Source organism: Diorhabda carinulata, chromosome 5, assembly GCF_026250575.1.
Source record: "Diorhabda carinulata isolate Delta chromosome 5, icDioCari1.1, whole genome shotgun sequence".
Lineage (NCBI taxonomy): Eukaryota > Metazoa > Arthropoda > Insecta > Coleoptera > Chrysomelidae > Diorhabda > Diorhabda carinulata.
The window spans coordinates 7295770-7311429 of record NC_079464.1 but is presented as its reverse complement, the minus strand read 5'-3'; the positions used below and the strand labels follow the sequence as shown (position 1 = coordinate 7311429).

Sequence of the window (15660 nt, the reverse complement as noted above, 5' to 3'; positions counted from 1 at the left end):
AATAAAACAATGGAACCATTTTGAGGCCAAGGAGAAGAGGCAGGCCGAGAAAGATTTGGAGGAACGAAATAGGGGAGAACAATTAATATAGAGAATTGGAGGACAAAATGCCGGAACAGGAAAGAATGGAAAATAATAACAAAAGCAGCCGAAACAAACGATAAATAAAACAAAAATAGAACACGAGGAGTAGTCCACCTCAAAAAAGAATTTTAAAGCGATTTTTTTTTCACATAGTACAGTACATAATAACGCTTAAATTGAATTAATTCTATACATATGGACCGCATTATATAAATGACACAACTCACTTTTTTTAGTTATTAATAATTTTGATTCATAAATTATGTCATGCAGTGTCAATGCAATGGTCTCCCGTGATAAAATAAAATTTTAATGCTCCACAGTTTTGTCTGGATTATAGGTGAAATAAATTAAACCATTTTTTTTCAAATATTATTTATAGACCTCAAGATTTGATACTATACATTAGATTTGGGCAATAGACATATTAGTAATTATTATATATATACAGTGCTTCTAGTAAAATATTACCAGAAATTATATAAGTAACTAAGATACATCACATGTTTTTCATGAAAATAATTGAGCAATAACTCAATTGAAATTACATACAAAAGTGTATTATAAAGTTTGTACTATTGATTTTGTCGAATTTTCTGAATTTTATTACTAATTAGTCATACTAAAATAGCCATTTTGAAATATAAGCAAACCCTATTAATTTTTTACCCTCTCCTTTTAAAAATTAAAAGTGACTACTGAAATTTTTCCTATACTATTTCATAGAAATTAAGAATTATTAAGAATATTTGGGCATTGAAGCCACTATTCACTAAGTGACAAAAAACTTTTGTTCCACTGTAAAAAATAATGAACTGATATAAGTCCAACATTTGAACTAAATTTTTTTAGAGGAAAAAGTAAAAAATCACCAGAGTAACTAATTACTAATAAATCTAGTTAAGAGTTAGTTACCCAAAGCAGTATGACAGTAAAATATAAATTATGTGAGATCGAGTTGAATTATTGAATATTCTAATTCTTTGGAATGTTCTCAATTATGCATTTTTAAATATTGAATTGGTTGAAAAATAATCTATTATCACAGTTTATTAATACTATATGTATATAATTTAAGAACCTTTGTTGATTTTTACAAATTTTATTTGTAGAAAAATAAAAAATTCAATTAAAGAAAATATGGTAAAAACTCTTCCAATCTATTTCGAAAACAATTCGATGAAAAAATTCAATCTTACATTTCAACTATATTTAAAGAACTTCCCTAAATGTTTTTATTTATATGATGTCAATAAAATAATATGAGTGCATGAATTGGAGGAAATATGAATGCATGTATTGGAGGAAAATATGAATGCATACCTACTTTTCATAAAATTTACACTTGTCACAAAGTTCCTAATAAAACTTATTCAGACAAACTCGAAATTCCATGGGAACGAAATATTTCTAATTAAACACCAACCTTAAATTAAATATTTTTTGTATTGATAAAAATAGAAATTATTCATCATTCCATCATATTTTATTTTTTATACCAACAAAAACATTTTGTCATTGAGTTGGGATTTTTGAAAAATTTAAATAGTAAGAAAATTGTTTATCAATTCATTGCTATCTTCATTTAATGTAGGTTTTGAGATGAGAAACAGAATACATATGACATTTCAAAACTGGAGGAATAGTCTCAAGAGGTCAACCTACATGAAGAAGAAAAACAGAACAGAAATAACAACAAAGAATAAAGGGAGGAAACCATATTAGTAATTTTAAAAAAATGAAATTGATCAAGCAGAGATCTGAAGAGTGAATACACTGCTTATTACCATTAGACTTTGTACTAGCATATTTATAGAAGGTAGTTAACAGTCAACTTCGTTTTGGAAGGTTCTCAAAACCTAGCGAAAACTGTGTACGTGTGAAGTATCTTGGTTTAGATCTTAGACATTTCTGAACTAGAGGAATAGTCTCAATGTAAAGCTACATAAAAAATAAGAACAGAATAGAAATAACTAGAAAACGAAGAGTGAAGTTCTGATTTTGAATTTGAATAAAATATGATTGATAAAGTAGAGGTCACGTTTTCTACTAATACATTTTAGGAAGGTAATTAAAGATCAATCTTGCTTGAGAACATGTATACATTACAATATATATAAGAAGGCTCTGTTGAGATTAGATCATAGTTGGATAAAAAGTCGCATATTTTCACTTTTCATTGGACTGACCACCACAAATTGGTCCATATCAACTGGAAGAATAATAAATCAGACGACAACTTTTCAGATGAAATTTCAGTTTTTTTTAAAAACTCCAGTTGATAGGTTAGGCGAAAATCCATTAAAAATATGGAATGATTTGAAAATACAATTCCCAAAATTATATATTGTTGCATATAAATTTTTGAGAATGGTTGCCACTTCAGTACCTTCTGAACTATTGTTTTACAAAGTTTGGAAAAAAATATTGGGATATATAAATTATTTTTTATCTTGTTGAAAATTTATTGTATAGATATTTATTAGAAAATAAACTTTATTGCATTTTATTTAACCAATAATTCGATGCATCGCAAACATCGATATTTCTCCCTGATGCATCGAAAAGAATCGATGTGACGATGCGTTATATCGGAAAAAACATCGATGTATTTTTTCAGAAGACATCCCTATTAATAAGACCATTAAGACTTTTCCATTCCATGCATAGTAAAGTTGATGGAAATAGAGTGTGGAATCAATTTACGACGTCGAATCACAGGGTTCCAATTAAACAAAAATATCTTTTGGGCCACCCTGAACATCAAAATTAAAATTTAAAAACAGAAATCGATTCCTCGTAAAAAATGAAGGAAGCGTACGTTTAATTTTTTCCGTAGTGCCAACAGTCTGGACATAGAACTAAAATTATTTGGTGTTTCGCACCAGCGTGCGGCGCCACGGAAATCGTACTCTTCCCTAATTTTATACTGTTAACACTACACCAACAGTCTGAGGTTAGTCTCTGAAAACAATAACTTGGTTATCGAAACGAGCACCAGACAGTGTAATTTTGAGTATTGGTATAGTGCTGGTGCTAGTATAGTTTTCCAATAGAGACTTGACAATTTTGAAGTTAGTTTGTGAACGCACCTTTTCACTTAACATCGAACTGTCAGTTTATTCAGTAGAGCCGGTGGCCGCTACTTTAAGAGCGTTAACTCTGATTTTCGGTCATAATTCTCGACCTAGTAGACAGGCAGTAACAAGTTTAGTGCAAAAGTTTGAGCCTACATATTCGTTGTATGATATTGCCGTGCCAGTGAGACTACGGGTTGGTTGAAGTGTCGAAAGTATCGCTGCTATTGAAACGTCCGTAGCAAATGATCCAAATCAGTCAATTCCACGGCGTTCTCAATAGTTGGGCATTACCAAGACCACTTAATGGCGAATGTTGCGTAAGGATCTTACTTTACACCCATACAAGATATCAGACTCGCTCAAGAATTGAAGCTGATGGACCATTCGAAGCGACGTACGTTCTCCGATTGGGCTCTGGAAAAGATGCGCCAACATTTCTTCGCAAAATCATCTTCAGTGACGGAGCTCATTTCTGGCTCATGTGCTTAATGAAAAACCACTTCATCCACAAAAGATAACTGTTTGGTACGATTTGCATGCCGGCGGCGTCATAGGGCCATATTTTTTCATCGACGATAGTGGTCGCCAGGTTACTGTGAATGGTGATCGTTATCGCGCCATGATTATCGATTATTTTTGGCCCGAATTGGAATATATGGACTTGGTAGGCATGTGGTTTCAACAGGACGGCGCCACACAGCACACGTTACAATCGATTTATTGAAGAACAAGTTTGATGAGCGTGTTATTTCAGTGGATTGGCCGCCTCGTTCGGGCGATTTAACGCCTCTAGATTTTTTTCTTTGGGGCTACGTCAAGTCTATGCTAATAAGCCGACGACGTTGGAAGAGCTCAAAACCAACATTGAACGCGAAATTACAGCCGTTTCGGCCGAAATGTGTGCCCTTGTCATGGAAAATTGGGGGTCCAACGAATCAACCGCTGCAAACGTGCCCGTGGAGGCCATATGAGCGAGGTTGAGTTCCATTCATAAATGTTTTGAATTTACTTCAACCCGATAATAAAGTTTTTGAAATATCTCGAATGGTTTTCATTTTATTTTGAAAAAAGTTGTCAAGTCCTTATAGGAAATCCTTATTTAACACCATGGAAATGGTACTTTTCAATTACAACCCCATAGTTGTGCAAAATAAGTTAAGTATGATGGACACGGTTGGTATTAAATTAGTGATTATAATCAGTTATGCATTCAAATAGTACAAACTTTAAATACGTTATTATTCATAAATATGTATTATAAATAAATTTGTAATGAAAAAATTTTACTCGTAGTCAATTTATACCAATTACAATAAAAAAATCTACTTTGCGCTCAATAAAGAATGTTTTTTACAGCATCAGTCGAAGTGGAAGCCCGAAGGATAACATGCATAACATTCAGGGAATTCGAAGCATTATTTAAACTGGTTTAATATAATAATTATGTATTATATTCAATTAATGGTTCATTGTTCACGTTTATTAAGGCACTGTTTCGTAAAATGTATACAATTAATCAGTCCACGCTGTCTCTTAACCCTGTCACTACATGTTTTTGGACCTCATTATGTCACAACCAGTGCTACCAGCACTGATTTTAGCCAATCTCACACTTCTGTTCCATCTTCTCCTTCGTCTTCGAATAATGGGCCAGTTGAGATCCTCTTCTTAGGTTTTGGCGGTGGTCTTGGAGGTATTTTTTTCATAAGTTGTCCATCTGGTGGCAAGGATGACGAGGAATTTCTTTTTTCGGGACTTCGTAAGGCTTCAGCGTTATCCTTAGTCCATTGGAGTTTTGACGGTGTTAGTTTAGTGGCATTTAAATTTCTAGGAAGGGTTTGGCTGACAAGAACTTGGCTTGGTGAAGATTCGTGAGTCTCCGCTATTGGATCGCAATTTGTTGGACTTAACGCCAGTACTCTGTTCGACCTAGGGGTACTGGTATTGCTCTCTAATTTATTTAAAGATAAAGTACTATTAGTACCACCGTCAGCAGTTGTCCTAGCTCCTAAATTATCGTACAGAGGTTCAACTATCATATCTCCCGCGTTCGGTGGTTCAGAACTCCAACTTTGCATTCTAGGACGTCTCGGAATCGTAACGTATCCAGTACGTGGTACTCTAATCGGCGGTCCAACGAATGGTGAATGAGATCTGGAATAAGGTAGAGTACGATAAACGCTAAGTTGATCGTAAATTGGACTGTTGATAGGAGATTGAGGTCCATGATGCGGTGGAAGACGGGTTGTATCAGCTACAGTTGATGCCGAGCTTCCAGCAGGGGATACTTGAGCTGCTCTAGGAGGGAATGGTAATAAATCGGGCGGATAATGATGCGGAGGCGCGTCTAGTAAAACGTGGGCTTTTCGGAGAAGTGGTTGATCGAAGTCCAGAGAACGAGTTTCTTCATCACAATCTGGAAACAAATAATAGTGAAATTAATTAACAAACATTAATACGTATTGGATTTTTAATAATTGAATTCTATATTTTTCGAATTACTACGTAAGTTTTGAGATATGGCAACACTGATGTGAATATTTTAAATTTGGCATTGTCATCATAAAGCTGGACATTTTTAATATTGAGAGTACTCAAAACGTGTTGTCGTACTTGTTTACAGATAGTTAAAACATTCATTTTGGTCAAGAAACAGAATTAAAAAACGAACATTTTCATGTGACGCTTGTCTTTGACTTTCGTTATGGATTAAACCAACAGCAATATGCCGATCAACTCTCTTCAACTTTTGGTGATGAAGGTCGTCCAAATTGGCTGTTGTACCAGAAAACATCGATGCTGATATTTCAAGATCGTCATGTGACTTACAGTGTGATTGAGGCATACATTCAAAATTGCATGAATATTTGGCTGTCAAAAAGTATCGTGTCGATTGGTCCAATGAAATGCTGGATATCGCGGTGCTTCAAAAAGACGTCTAAAGTTGTTCGCGCACTAAGAACTTCGAAGCAAATAAACTGTTTTTTCGTATAACGTCATAAGCATTGATATTTTATCAATAACATCAAGCAGACAGTTTATTATCAAACATTAAGAGAAATTGAAATTATTGATTTATGTAACAGCGCCATGGATATAGAAGAAGTATAAAGCAATGTATCAATATTTCAAGAATTGTTGTTAAACAAAGATTGCCATCACAAATTGAGAAAAACATTTATCTGAATTTTGTAAACAATGTTCAAACCTATCAATATTCTTATTACATATTACTCACTTTTTATAAATCATTGTTACTATGGCGTATTAAAGGAGTGTTTATGGGATGAATTATTACCAACCAAGGGTAGTAAGTTGCCTTACAACCCGTCATCAAGGGCAATCGATACCTTTTTTGGTAACTGTTATTTATGTTTTTCAAAATAGTCTTAAAGGAGGAGAAATAATTATTTTATGGAACAGGTAATTAAATTATTGAAGCGGTATTGCCGGCATCAAAATTGAATAATGAAGATGAAATAAATAAAAAGGGAAATTTAATTTGTTTCATAAATATTCAGGTTTTTATTACTTTGCTTAGGATAATTAGTCCGGTGAAATTAGACCAAATAATAAAAGTGAAGCTACACAAATTCCCAGCAAGCTGAAAATCAGTAAAATTGTTTGAAATACAATTAAAAATAAAATTTTAATGTTCCGCATTATTTCCGTGTATGGAAACAATTTTATTCAAAGTCAAAGGTAAAAAAAGATGAGTTTTTCGCGATTATGGACAAAACGGTAAGCTTTATTATAAAAATACCTTAGACGGAAATTGTAGATCATAAAATTATTTACAAAAAACGTAACAATACTTTTTTTCCTACGAGCCACCATTTCTGAGATATAACGATTCAAAAAGTTATAATGTTTCAGATTTATGGTCGTTTTTAATGGCTATAATGATTGCACGAAGAATACCAAAGCTGCATATCAACAACTTAGCAACATCCTCATCAATTGATAATTTATTTGATGAACTTATGGCAGTTCCCACCAGTCAACAGAATTTTTTTATAAATACACCAATCTCCATTAAATACGACTTTTACAACTTTTTGAATCATTATATCTCAGAAACAGTGGCTTGTAAGAGAAAAAGTATTGATACGTATTTTGTAGATAATTTTATGATTTACAATTTTCGTCGAAGGTATTTTTATGATAAAACTCACCGTTTTGTTCAAAGTTGCGAAAAACTCATTTTTATGACCTTTGAACAATTGTATTTTGAACAATTTTACTGATTTTCAGCATTTGTGTTACGCATATCTCATTATTAGCTGGAAAAGATGGCGATATATTTAGGCACAATTTTCAAATTTGACGACAATTTTTTTTCAAATTCATGTTTACTTTAACATTTTTTCTAGTTTTATACAAATTTACGGAAATTTACATTTATTTTTCTCAGGCTTACATTATACTCCAGATATCACTTATCCTTTTCAATCAGTAGTTGGAAACAACTCATTATTCCCATTATCTGCCAATCGTAATTCCTTTCTTGAGTAGTATGTGACCCCTTATGTTTATCTACGACATTTTCAAGTTGTGAGAGGGAAAGAAAGAGACACTACTTGGGGAAAGAAAGAGACACTACTTGTGATGAATGGATTTTCAAAACGATTCTTGACACTCTGTGAAAGAGTTTGAGTGTTGAAATTCGAAATGTGTTTAAAAATATTCGACCCCATCAGTAACCTTAAATGGTGAAACTATTTCTTGTAAACACTGAAGTAAACTGGTTAATTTTTTTATACAATATAATTTGAATTGATAGATTTAATTTTGATATAAATTAAAAAATGTAACAAATAGACCAGCCTTTCTCCAAAAGATATTACGAGGAACGGATTTCGCAAAATTTGCTGCAGACGTTGATTCGGGAGGTTTTGTCAATCAATTCAGCAAAAAATAAAGAAGATACCTACAAGTTTGATTCACTTAAATCCCTTGCCTCTATAGCCAGTGGTGAAGCGGTTTCACTTTATTTTAAATATTTTACTTAGATGAAAAAAGTTCACTTTTTCTGTACGAGATTTGTACTGTGAAAAAATATAATCTCAAAGGGAAACAAAAGTGAATTTACTTCAATAATGAAAACTCCTGCCTTTTTTATCACCTCCAACATCCTTCTTATTAAATAAATTAACGTGCTTTCTGGTTTTTTTCCCCAAATTAATGTTATTCTTTTTTTGAGTTTTTAAAAAGTTTGGATTTCAGGCTTCTGAAGTTTGCAAACTTCCCTTGCCATAGTTTCTACCAAAGGTTCTATTGGATTTAGATCTGGACTAAGTGCTGGCCAATCCAAAATATTGATTCCTGAATCCTTAAACATCAATTGGCTCTTCTTTCAACAATGTAATGAATGAAAATCGTAGTTTTCCATAACATTTTGATATATGGTATTTTTTAAATTCACTGGTAAATTCAGTTAATAAGTGTCACAGGTACATGAGGCAGGTAAATAAACGAAATAGGAAAAGGGATACTAAATCGTTACACTCTGATTTACATCCCTTAATTGAATTTTTGTATATTAGGTTAGTTTGTTGTATTTCTATGCATTTGTACATTTTCGAAATTATAAGTTTACATACAGTATGTTTCTGAGGAAACCTGCCATAGGATTTCCCATATTACCATTTGAACTCCTACCTGGGCGGCCAGACCCTTCTCGCTCCAAGGAGGCGGTAGACCGCCGACCTTTTCGAGTCAGTCTTTCTACCCGAATTTTATTGTTGATACATTAAATAGCAATTTTTTTATCATAAGTTTTTATCTTCTTAATGCTATTCTATTAAACGCTATGAAATTATATTTATTTTGGTTTTTGAATGAAAAAAATCGAACAACTTTAACAAATGATTGGTCGGATTAATAGCTTGAAACTGTTTTCTTTTTTGTAGTTTAAAAATCGTTCTCGGGCACCTAGCGTCCTAAAAAAATGTATTTATTTAAAGTGTGAAACACCTTCTGGTCCTCTTAACCAAAAATTATGTTTAAAATTGTTATGGAAAAGCTTTGATCTGAAAAGTACTATTTATTCTAATGTTCTTCATTTAGTGTTTAATAAACTTCCAATTTTATAAGTTGAGTTAATTTTGCAGTACCGTATGTTTAAAAAAACTCTAAATATTCAATTAGTTATCAATTAACTGCCGTTTTTTTACCAAAATCATTTGGAAAATTCCTTATATTTCAATTCAGCAAATGAGTTTTGATAATATTATATTTATTTATAAATTTAATCAGAAACGAAAATTGACAAAAATGAATGGAACAGATAAACGATGCAAATAACAAATAAATATTAATGAACGAACTTATCATTCAGCAAAATATTGATATTGGGAAATTTTAAGGAAATCTCATTATCGAGAATTGAATATTTATAGATGGGAAGCTTGTTGCAATAGATAAAACGGAATGTATATTATGAATAATGTGAATGCGGTTTTAGAAAATTGGAACTTAATAAATTCAATTACAAGACAAGTGGCAATCACGGAAACGGCAATATACGAGGTCTGCCTATTAAATAACGAGACTGCGCGCCTAGGCGGGTGGGATAAAAAATGTTGGGTATCTAGATATAGCATCTATACACGTCCCAAAAACACGTTTCCGTCACTATTATAATATTTGTGCAGTGGCGGACGTGTTTTTTCTCTCTCTATCTTATGCGCGTGTTTTTGAGTGGTGTGAGCGCTTTAGTGAGGGCCGAGCTAGCAAATCAATATTCAAGGCAATATTGATCATTTTTTTTTCGACATTAACGGTATGGTGATGACTGAATAGGTTCCAGAGAATCAGACTGACAACCGGACTTACTATTTATCAGTTTTGGCAACACTGCGACGAATTCGTAAAAAACGGCCCGAGTTGTGGAAAAACAACTCGAGGATTTTGCTCCAGGACAACGCACCTGCCCATAACCCGCTATCTGTGAAGCAAGTATTTGGCCAGTAAACGTACTCCAATACTGAAACACCCCCCGTACTCACCAGATTTGATACCGTACGACTTTTTTTTGTTTCCGGAGAAAAAATTTGATTTGAGTCGATGGAAGCGGTAAAGCAAAAAACGAGAGAGATCCTAAAGGCCTTCATCAAAGAAGACTTCCAACACTGTTTGGATCAATGGGAAAAATGTATGGAAAGGTGTTAGGCGAGGGGAGGTGAATATATTGAAGGGGAGTATTCGAATGTTATAATAAAATCCTTTTTCGTAACCAGTCTCGTTATAGAATTAAATTCTAATAAAATTAAAAGCAAAGATGAGAAAAAGAAAATGTGTTGTAGAAACAAATTGCGAATGAATATTCTACCAAGTGTATTCCTAAAGTAATGTAACTTGTTAATATATCGATAGAAAACGGAATAAAAGTTTTTTTTTTGATAATTCACGTCAATTGCATAAGTCAATTCGAATTATATAGGGTGTGTTACAACGAAATAACCTATTGAAAATGTTTCTAATGATACATATAGTTGAGACAATTTTTGTATATACAAGAAAAAGAAATAGTTTCCATGACTTATGTTCCAACCTTCAAATTATATTATAGAAAACTGGAACTAAGTGAGAAGTCGTCTTGACTAACCTAACCTAATTTCTTTTAAGCCTAAGAGTTTGAATTCATGTAAAAATGTATATAAACTTTTTTGTTTTGTACAGCTTGTTATGAGCTTAATTTTTTCTCTAAAGCAAATATTTTGGGAGATATTTAGTAGAATTGCAACAATCTTGAATGGGATAGGGAGCAAACGAAGCTTTGTTGATAGAAATTCTTTGAGGGATTATCTTCTCTCTATCATCGACAAGTTTTAGCAAAAATTCTAGCAAAATTAGGGGTTCGAAATTACACTTTTGACTAGTAGAAAGAAAATTCGATTTTGCATGGAATTGAAAAATCGTATATAAATTGTCACTGAAGATGAAGGTTTTCAGATAAAATTTGACAGCTAACCAGTGATTTGCCTCGTCCGAAAAAGTACGACAGTCAAAGTCGTAAATCATTGTCGTGGTCATTGGTTCCCTCGATTATTATATCATCAAATTCGTTTCAGGGGAATAATTGTTTACCCAGAATTTCATATTTTATCAGGGGGTACTGGAACGTCTGTGTGCATAAGCAGATCGGGAAAATGTCATCATGCTCCAGCTTTTTCCCGTTTCTCTTTCTTCATTTTTAATACAATAATTCATTGTATTTTTTGTACAAATTATCTTCTTCTGTCGTTCATCATTTTTTAATTCAACGGTTGCTAATTTGAATTTGTAATAAAATTATTAGATTAGATTAGTTGGATGTAAATCAAAATATTTTCATTTTGCCAAGTAACACTCTAAAATCGTAAGAACTCCTACCACAACTACGTACTTAAATTAAATTAGAATAAAAGCTAAAATTCCAATAGGAGAAACGAAATATATACATATAGACATAATTACATGCAGGTTTTCCTCTTAACTCAAGTAAATTCAACTTGTTCGAAACTCCATTAATTTCAGTATTCGGAAGGTAAATTACTTGCTAAATTCCCTCCGCATATAGAACTTTGTTTCCTATTAAACGTTTTTCCTATTACCCTTTTTCCTCTGAAATCACAGAGACTGAACTAGGCCACGTTTTTAAAGGAAAAAACCAAATGTGGCTTTTCGCTTTTTTAAACCAGAGTCGTTTCAAACTTTAAATAGAAGCAACCCAGTGTTGTACCTCCAATATTACAAATATTTCAAACAATCCTCCAGCCACCAGTAGTAAAGATGCTTTTCAATTTATTATTAAATGGTTTTTTCTAATATAAGAGACAGACTTAAACCAATACTCTTCAGCGTCAAACTATCGAAGACTAAGATGAATAGGCGGAGAACTAGCAATCTCTCATTATCAATCGCCGTTCGTCTCCCAACCATAAACAGAAACTGTTTCAATTCTCGATATTCTCGATAAAATTTGTCAGAAAAGAATGTCTTACTGGCATTATGTTCGAATAAGAGACCCATCAATCAAAACGCAATAGAACCGTCTACATGTCCAAGTCAGGCTTTGTATGAATGTCGAAAAGCAGAGAAGAGATGGGTAACTTCACCCGGCTTGGATAGTCATATTTCTATAGCCTTACAGGCCAATAAAACACGTGAAGTCGCACCTTGAAGTAGAAAGTAGAAGCTTGGCATTAGCATTTATAGTTTACAATCCATCATCCATATCTTCAATATCGCAAAAACGGCGGGATGGATTCCCTCTGTTGAGCAATATGACGCGGAGGGGAATGTTTTCATGACGAGAATCGTCACTACAGACGAAACATGAGTAAACTATTTCGCTTCCGAAAGCAAAGTGTCGAGGAGGAAGGGGCGACAGTCAAAGCGAAGACAACCAGATCCACGGGTAAGATTATGCTGTACGTTAATTACCTGTGCACACAACGTTCTATAAATTCTGCAAACTGCTCTAATCTTATAAAAACATACATGAAACCCGATTCTTTTTCGGGATAACGCGCTCCCACAAACCGCGCGTCTCACGCTCAATTCAATATCAGAACTGGGATGGGAGATACTAGAACAATCCCCATACAGACCGGACTTATCACCTTGCGACTACCAATAATAGAAGTCCTCGGAAATCAAAAATTCAACGACGAGGCGTTTGTGCGCACATAACTGTCCGAGTAAGCCAAGGAACCGATGCACACTGGAGCAGAAAGGTCCTATATCTGGCAATAAATCGAAAAAGTAATTAGCAAAGAAAGCCTACTTTTCATAATTTTTGGCTAATCAATATCCCCTTCATTATAACACGGGTAAATGTTATCATTAATACCAAGAGTTTACTACCCAACCCTGTACTAAAATCATTTTTCTACGGATATTGTACGTTTATTTTGTAGATTTGAATTTTGAATTTTTTTGTGTGGATTTAAAGCTATATTTTCATAGTTTCTGATTGAATTTTAACATGGAACCTTTGACTTCAGGTATGTAAGAACATTTTAATGAAATTATATCCGCAGAAAAGTTTATGTATTTAGATAATAGCGGATTTTCCAATAAGAGGTGTTATTTTGATATTCAAAGAAACATGCCATTTTTTGAGATAAATGATCGGATGTTTATTTCATTATAAAGAGGAAGGTATGCCGTTAATAATGGAACACAGCCAACATCAGCCAAATGGTCGCCTCGACTGCGTTTACAGAGCCATATCCTTTTCATGAAATTTTCCGTAACCAAATTGCAAAGCGGCTGTCCAATGTCCTCGATAGCCTCACGAATTCCATCTTTGAGGTCTTGAATCGATGCTGGACTGTTGGCGTAGACCTTATCTTTCATGTGGCCCCAAAGGAAACAGTCGCACGGTGTTAAATCACAAGATCTCGGTGGCCAATTGTGATCACCTCTCCGAGAGATAACACGGTCCCGAAATTTTTCCCGTAAAAGATCGATGGTTTCGTTGCTTGTGTGGCACGTAGCGCCATCTTGTTGAAAGTAAACGTCCAAATCAATACCATCCAATTCCGGCCATAAAAAATCATTAATCATCTCTCGATAGCGCAATCCATTCACCGTAACTGTTGCTCCAGCCTCATTTTCGAAAAAGTAAGGTCCAATGACACCGCCAGACCATAAACCGCACCAAACAGTCACGCGTTGAGGATGGAAAGGATTTTCAACAATAACTCTTAGGTTTTCCGAGCCCCAGATTCGACAATTTTGTTTATTGACTTAACCACCAAGGTGGAAATGGTCCTCATCAGTTAAGATGATTTTTCGATGAAATTCAGGATCATTTTCATGCATTTCAAGGACCCAATCAGCAAAGACACGACGTTGTTGATGATCGGCCGGCTTGAGTTCTTGTGTTAACTGTCTTTATGCAAAATACGGTGTAATGACGTTTGTGGAATGGCTAATTCAAAAGAACGACAAGGAATGGACAAACCTGGGTTTTCTTCAACACTTTGGGCTACAGCAGCAATATTCTCAGTTGTTCTTGAGCGACGTGCACGGGTTTTATTCTTCACATCACTAACTTGTCCCAACAACTCAAATTTTTCCACCAATTTCTGTATTGCGGTCCGAGAAGGTGCTTCACGTCGACCCAAAAATGTTTTAGTTTTACGAACCGTCTCTGCAAAACTTTCACCATTTTTATAGTGAATTTTAATAATTTCAATGCGTTGTTGAAGCGTGTATCGTTCCATTTTCATTAATGGCGTAGTTTCCACTTGTCAAATGTCAAAAAATGACAGCTTCAAAAGTGACATTTACCGAAATAGCGGGCTGCTCAAAATACCACCTCTTATTGGAAAACCCTTTATTATTTAAAACAAGAAACAAAATAAAACAATATTATTTTAACATTTTCCAAAATATAATCTTTTAGTTGGGTTCCAATATAGTTCAAGTTTTCAAATAATTTTTTTAATAATTAATATTATTTTAGCTTTTCAAAATTGTTTAGATTAGGTTAGGTTGGGTTATTTTTCTTGCACTAATTTGCACTTTTCTTTTAAAAAAATAATTTCTGTCTGATATATTTAAAAGATAAAAGAAATAATGAAGCGAACGAAATGTGAAAGTGAAGAGCTTTTAAAGCTCTCAAATAAAACTTTATCATATTTCAAATCACAGTTTAAATTGCTCTGGATGAAAGCGTTTAGGATAGAAAAATGGTTTATTAAAATAATGCTGAGTGGCCTGATATATCAATTTAATTTACAATAAGAGATGTAGACTCCTAAAAAGAAAAAAGGTCGCACAGAAATTCCATTGGTTAGGTTCCGAGCGAACGAAACGACTAAAAACAAAACAGTTGAGAGAGTCTACATCAATAAATGTATTAAATTATGCCACTCAAATGACTTTAAGAGCTACTGGACAAACGCAAGCTTCAAAAGCGTTAGATGATATTACCAGCACATCTCTGAAACGTGCGAGTCGATACAGAAAAGCATTTGAGAAAGAAATTATGTCAGGTGAAGACGCTCTAGCGTGTAGTCATGAAAAAACAAACGAGAATATTTTTAATTCATTTTTACCGTTAACGTTCCGACCCCGTTAACCAGTACAAGAAAATTTCAAAAGAAAAAAATCGAGTGCCTTCCTTATTAAAACCGGGACTTCAGCAACACTGTGATTTTAACAACATTAATGACGCCAACGATGGTAGTGAAAAAAATGACAAGAATAGCTCTTTTCGTTCTAAAGATGATGAAATGTAATAGCTGTATCTTTTTTGTATGGATGTTTGTTATGTCTTACGATAATGTCTTTTTGAATTAACATAAAACTCAAAAAGTTAATTATGTGTTTTATTCGTAGTAATAACATATTCTATTAATAATAATCAACTTTGGCATATAATTATCGAGTTCCTGATTGATTGCCAGGTATAGGGCCTTTTTGTCCCAGTGTGCGACGTCAAAAAACTTTCCCATAAGTGGTATAAATGAGTAATTAGTGAAAAAATATGTGAATG

General features: G+C 33.6%; 1 protein-coding gene across 5 annotated transcripts in view; it reads right to left on the bottom strand.

Annotated features, from left to right (window-relative positions):
- Window positions 1–4218: 4218 nt before the first annotated feature.
- LOC130893595 (leucine-rich repeat-containing protein 24) overlaps window positions 4219–15660 on the bottom strand; it is a 269555-nt gene continuing 258113 nt past the window's right edge. For all 5 annotated transcript variants that reach the window (XM_057799813.1, XM_057799811.1, XM_057799814.1 and 2 more), the window contains one exon: window positions 4219–5580. In XM_057799813.1, coding sequence (XP_057655796.1) covers window positions 4772–5580 — 809 coding nt within the window. In that variant the 3' untranslated portion in view covers window positions 4219–4771. The remainder of the gene's footprint in view (window positions 5581–15660) is intronic.